Here is a 6,000-nt window from a genome sequence, read left to right on the forward strand (position 1 = left end):
CACAGACAGACAGACCATGCGGTGCGGGGTCAGAGGTTCGAGTCCTCTGGGACTCACTTGCCACAGTGGTACAGGTCACAGCAGTAACAGGTGTTGCTCTTCACTCGCAGGTTACAGTACGTACGAGAGGACGTCTGGCAGGGGACCTGCGGGCCGAACAGTAGTTGACTTCAGGTTCAATGTCGTTAAAGGGATAGTTCAAACTTTTATCCTTTTTTTTTTTTTAACAATGATGTCATTTTAATCACTAAGCTTTTCTGCCACATTTTTTTTTTTTTAAACAAAAATGATTGAACACTGAAGTATCTCTTGGGACAACACACACACAGACCCGATTACTCAGAACATATCAACTTTTCAACAAGGGAATGAGATGGTTTCTTACATCCCGTTCAGACGCCGTGTCACTGGAGTGATATTCACATCGACCGGCGTACAGAGGCCTGAGGTCCTGCAGAACAGTTAGTGTCACATTTACACGATGATGATTTGATTTACATGATTTCAATGCAGAGAAGAAAAAAAAAATCCTGGTGTCTATCAATATGTACATTGAGAATTTTTTTTTCTTTTTCGTAAATCATGATCTCTGATCAGTTTGTCTCTTTGCAAACACACACTGCTTTTTTTTTTTTTTTTTTTTTTTTAAATTGATGTTCACACACACTGACTCACCAAATACTTTTATACCAATAAAAGGCTCTCTCAATTTTTCACATTTGCTCTGGATTAATCATAAAAAAAAAAACAGAAACTTTTGTTTCACATTTTCTAGGAGCCCAAAGGAGTTTACAGTATTTTTTTCTCTTTTTGCGGTTTGTTGAAATGGAGAATTTTTTTTTTTTCTTCTTCTTCCATTTTCCACTTCGGCTTCAAATAAAAACCTGCTAATGGTTCCGCTCTGATGTTTTCCCTACGTAGGTCTAATTCATTTAGCTCTAATTGTTTTACGAGTGCATTAGTGGTTATTAGGTATTTGATCTACTTTAGGTCATAGAGGAAGAGCGAAGAAACAGCTCTGTGCACCACAAAATAAATGTGTGCTTTCTGGGAAGGGCGTGGTGGCCGCTGCAGTCTGACTGTGACACGGCCAGCTTCTGCTGGTTCGGTTCCGATCCACGTGGAGGGGCAGACAAAGGGGGGGGATTAAGATTCAATAGGGATTGATTAATAAGCCCTGCCATAAGGTTAAGGGAAGGCGTTGTTTATGTCCACAATATATTAAGCCCGGGTCGAACATTCGACGATGAACTCACGATGTGTCTCGCGGCGAAAACCCCATCCACGATTGCACAGCAGAAGGCAGCCACCGCTCCGAAACTGATGAAGACAATGGACGCCACCAACTGGAGGAAGGAAAACAGAACTTGAAATCAACAAGACGTGGCCCGGGCCCGTTTCTGCTGGTTGGTTCCGATTCAGCGGGGGGGGGCAGAAAAGGGGGGGGGGGATTAAGATTCAATAGGGATTGATTAATAAGCCCTGCCATAAGGTTAAGGGAAGGCGTTGTTTATGTCCACAATATATTAAGCCCGGGTCGAACATTCGACGATGAACTCACGATGTGTCTCGCGGCGAAAACCCCATCCACGATTGCACAGCAGAAGGCAGCCACCGCTCCGAAACTGATGAAGACAATGGACGCCACCAACTGGAGGAGGGAAAACAGAACTTGAAATCAACAAGATTTTTTACTCTCGTCAATGTAAAAGAGGATCTGGCCCCGGTGATTGGCCGGACGACCTCTTACTAATCTGAAGTTAATTTATAGTAACTTGACATTTTAGTGTCCATAATAAAATGTGCACGTACAGCAAGAACGGAAAACTCTGAAATGTTATTTGGAAGAGTGCAGATGCTTTTGTCCTCTTTGGATTTTGGAGTCTCGAAGATTAGATACCACGGTGAAATCTAAGCCAAAAATCAATAACCAGAACAATGGCCAAAAATCTTTTTAAAAGATCTAAGTGTGTGTGTGTCTCCTTAACCCTGACCGTAAATACTAACGACGTGTTTTTTGGAGCAGTGTGCCAGAGGAGGGGAGCAGCGTGACGTTTCTCAGCTCCGTTCCTCTCTTTCGTACGTGACATTCCTAAGATTCTGCTGGTCCCCGGGACCAGGTGTCATGATACCAACTCATTCTTCACTTTGACTCTGGCCCGACTCCGTTCGTCTGCACTTTTTCTGCTCCACATTCCACCGTGGATATCACTGCTCCTCCTCCACTTACACCCCAGGTCTATTTCTGTCAATGTCGCCCCTGAAGACCAGGAGACGCAGCAGAAACCTGGCCAGGGAGACTCAGCGATTCATGTTTAAAAGTGAGACTCGTGTAGCGAGTCCAACGCCATGAGTGTCGTGACTGAAGGGACAAAGGAGACAATAAGAGTGGAAGGCGACCTGAATTTACAAAGGAAGATCAAAACATCTCACCATCTGCCGCTTGTTCTCGATTAAATGAGCTCCGATGATTCCCAGGAAAGAACCGAAGCCGAGCTGAGGGGAAATAGTGAGAGACGAAAAGGTGTTTATGGAAAAAAAAAAGAGTTGAAGTTTTGGGTTTTACAGTGAAACCTCGAGATACGAACATAATCCGTTCCAGGACCGAGCTCGTAACACGAGGTGCTCATATCCTGAATCATTTTTTCCCATAAGAAATAACAGAAAAAAATTTTATCCATTTTGGCTTTTAACTGCTATTGAGACATTCACGATAAGAAATAACAGAAAAAAATTGAATCCGTTTCGGCCCTTAACTGCTATAGAGACATTCACGCAAAAAAAAAATTATAGTATATAAGGATTCCTGTGATATAAAATAAAATATGGTTTTAATTATGAGTTCTTACCTTCGAAACAAACGATACCGTAGCGGCTAATGGCGGCATGTGCGGAGGAGGAGTGCGATCATACACGCGCGCACCGCCACATCACTCACATTTATCGACTCTCTACCATCCTTACCGCTCACTCTCTTAGGACTCGTCACTATTATGAAGAATAATGCACAAGACAGAGAGAGAAAAATCACGTAGATAACGCTACGCATGGAAGCGATGCTTATGGCACCTAGCGTCGGCTCCTGTAAGCGTGCTCGTATCTCGAGTTTTTACTCGTATATCAAAGCAAGAAATTTGCTCGTATCTCGAAATACTCGTATCTCGAGGTTCCGCTGTACTATATGGATTTCAGAAATAAGCAATGTAAAGTATTTTCCATCAACAGAATCCCTGATTTGTCTCTCTCTTAAAAAAAGGAATCGCACAGAGACAAAGCACAGGGAAGGTACAGTAGGACCAAAACATAACAGAAGTGAAAGTGATTTACTGTCATTGTGTCACAGCCACACCACTGCACACAACGGAATGAGGACCTCTGCATTTAACCCATCACCTTAGTATTTCCTCAACCACCAGAACCAGAATGATAAGAACGTGCAGCATAATGCAACGCAAAACAATGAAATATTGAAGAAACCGACAGTCAGCGAAAAAGTTAGAGATTTCCGTTTAAGCTGCAGTTTTGCTACTTTGAGCCTTTTAGATATTGCTTTGACTGCTTTGAGCACGTTCAGCAAGCTTTGTCCAATTCAATACATATTTTATGATGTTGTTGCAAACTTCACCTCTTTTTTCTCTATTTTGTCCGTTAAATAACCGACAGAGGAAAATAACAATGTCTGGATTTGAGGTTTTATTTTTTTTTATTATTCGTCGAAAACGTTGTTGTCGAAGAGGTCGACGTTTTCAGAATGGCTACAACCCAGGGGTTTGGCAAGGCGAAGAAAAAAAACGAAATGAGAGTCTCTCAGTTCCCCCCTCAGCCTTCGACGGCGATGTTGAATAATGAATGGTGGGTGAGATCGTGCTCCTCAGAGAGCTTCGCTAACGAGCCTAATGAGCAATCGAAATGTAGGAGCAGGAGGTGAGAGCTGGGAACACTGACGGAGGAAACAATCTTTTTTCGATTCTGCGCGAGCTCTAAAGGCGTGAAGGTGCGAACTCACAATGACTCCGGGGTAGTAACCACCCACGGTGATGTTCTGCGTCCTGGTGGTCGCAGCCAGGCCAAAGATTAGGATGAGCACAGAGACGATGAGAAGCATCGCCGTCACAATGATTGATTTCCTCTTCCTTCTCTTAAAAGAGCCTGTGAGAGCAGAAAAAAAAAAACAAGAAATTATGGCTTTTTTTTTTTTTACAAATGTGAAATTTACAATAAAAACAGTCCTAAAAACTTCAAACAATGAGTACGAGGATAACATGAAAAACGTCAAGGAGGTATATTGTTGACATACAGGATATTCCTGACCAACAATTCCTAGAAAACACTTGTCAAAGACTCGCCCTTTTTCCCCGTTATTGTCACTGAAATGTGAACAACAGACTTCAGACAGTGACGTCTCAAAGTGAACATTAAAATATCTTAATGGAAGCAGCAGTGGATCAATTACTGTGTGAGCCCAAACCACACATTTTCACAACGCCACGATGGTTTGTGATTCTACGCGTTTTAAAGGCAGATTCATCATGAACTTTTCTATAATGCGGACATTATGCATTATCTTCAACTGAGAATCAAAACGTAAACGAATCACAGGCGTTGCCATAAAGTGCTGTTTTGATTCGATTTGAGTCGTTCAAGTCTTGAGCGTCGGAGGTCTGACACCAATATCTAATATAGTATAGTAATATTCTTACAGATATTAGCATGAGTATGTAATAACTAAGAATCGATGGCTGGATTTCGCCAAATTATGTGTGACCTAAAAATTATTTAGGGGAAAAACGGCTGTATGTGAAAGTGAAAGCCACTAGATGGCAGCATTGTAGCTCTTTTTTTTTTAAAAATGAGCATGTGACAATCAGCGCATCGGCGGCTGGTGAGTCATCGCTAATGTCCACGGCGTCCTCGGTGTTGGACCTTCTTTTACCACCACCGTTCACTAGCCAAGACCAATCGGCTACGATGAAAGATTTTAAATCACAAGTAGAGTATCCGCTCCGTTTTACGCACAATTTAAAAATACTTCTGTCAGTGTGTAAATCAAACCCTCTGAATCCCTGTAAAAATTGTATATGATGATTATAGTCCAAGGTGAAACGTCAGCAGAATAAAATAGGCTTCTATCAGATTACACACACACACACACACACCGTGTATGTCAAGTATTATATAGCCCCTATCGAGTCCACTGTGAATGATGTTATCTCGCAGCAAAAAACTCTGCTGCATGGACTTTACTAAATGCTTTCTAAGCTCCCGCGGGGCCACACAACACAGCCCGGCGGGCCACATTTGGCCCCCGGGCCTTGAGTTTGACACTCCAAAACATAAAGATCCAGTGTTCGTCTTGCATTGACGACAAGCGCTCTAACAACATTTGCCACCGTTTAACCAGTCCCGGCCTGGAACGCTAGAATTTTGTGATCGTACCTAGCAATGAACAATACGCTCGCGGTAGCTACCGTGTCTGTATTCAGACTGCGGGCCAACTCTCTGCCTAAATCAACCCCCCCCCCAAAAAAATGCTACATGTATACCATAACCTCGAACGGTCAACTCTTCAGTTGCCCCAGATTGCGGGTCACATTCTGAGCAACAGAAGTGACACCAGGTACCAAATGAGGAAGAAATCTACCAGACATGAAACCAAACACTAGGTGGGATATCAGATACACGTTGTGATATGATACACCACATCCAGGGTCTAAAACCAGCTGTTATACGGAAACTGATATTAGAAACCTCTAAAGTCTTATTTCCAGAGGTCCTGATATCAAGGTGCATTCTGGTCAGATGGTACAATACCAGGTACAACCAGCAGCAGCAGCAGCGGTTAGTTGTTGTTGAATAGGCTGCATCAGCCATCACTGGGTCAGACCAATGGTGACGTTTGGTTCCATTGTGAATAGTATTATTTTAATTTGACTTGAATGCTTGTCTTATATATATATATATACACACACACATATATATATACATACATATATATACATA

The 6,000-nt window shown here is 42.5% G+C and overlaps 1 protein-coding gene across 7 annotated transcripts in view; it reads right to left on the minus strand.

Moving 5' to 3' along the window:
- Nucleotides 1-6,000, minus strand: part of tmem255a (transmembrane protein 255A) — a 31,699-nt gene that overhangs the window by 3,718 nt on the left and 21,981 nt on the right. For 5 of the 7 annotated variants that reach the window (XM_017039544.2, XM_008326456.3, XM_017039543.2 and 2 more), the window contains exons 2-6: nucleotides 4,007-4,149; nucleotides 2,434-2,496; nucleotides 1,562-1,651; nucleotides 386-451; nucleotides 58-146 (exon numbers count right to left, since the gene is read on the minus strand). In XM_017039544.2, the coding sequence (XP_016895033.1) occupies nucleotides 58-146; nucleotides 386-451; nucleotides 1,562-1,651; nucleotides 2,434-2,496; nucleotides 4,007-4,105 (407 nt within the window). In that variant the 5' untranslated portion in view covers nucleotides 4,106-4,149. Of the gene's footprint in view, nucleotides 1-57; nucleotides 147-385; nucleotides 452-1,561; nucleotides 1,652-1,994; nucleotides 2,497-4,006; nucleotides 4,150-6,000 lie in introns of those variants that run through there. The other 2 variants (XM_025063337.1, XM_025063338.1) reach the window with 2 other exon arrangements.

Source organism: Cynoglossus semilaevis, chromosome 15 (assembly GCF_000523025.1).
Source record: "Cynoglossus semilaevis isolate Cse_v1.0 chromosome 15, Cse_v1.0, whole genome shotgun sequence".
NCBI lineage: Eukaryota > Metazoa > Chordata > Actinopteri > Pleuronectiformes > Cynoglossidae > Cynoglossus > Cynoglossus semilaevis.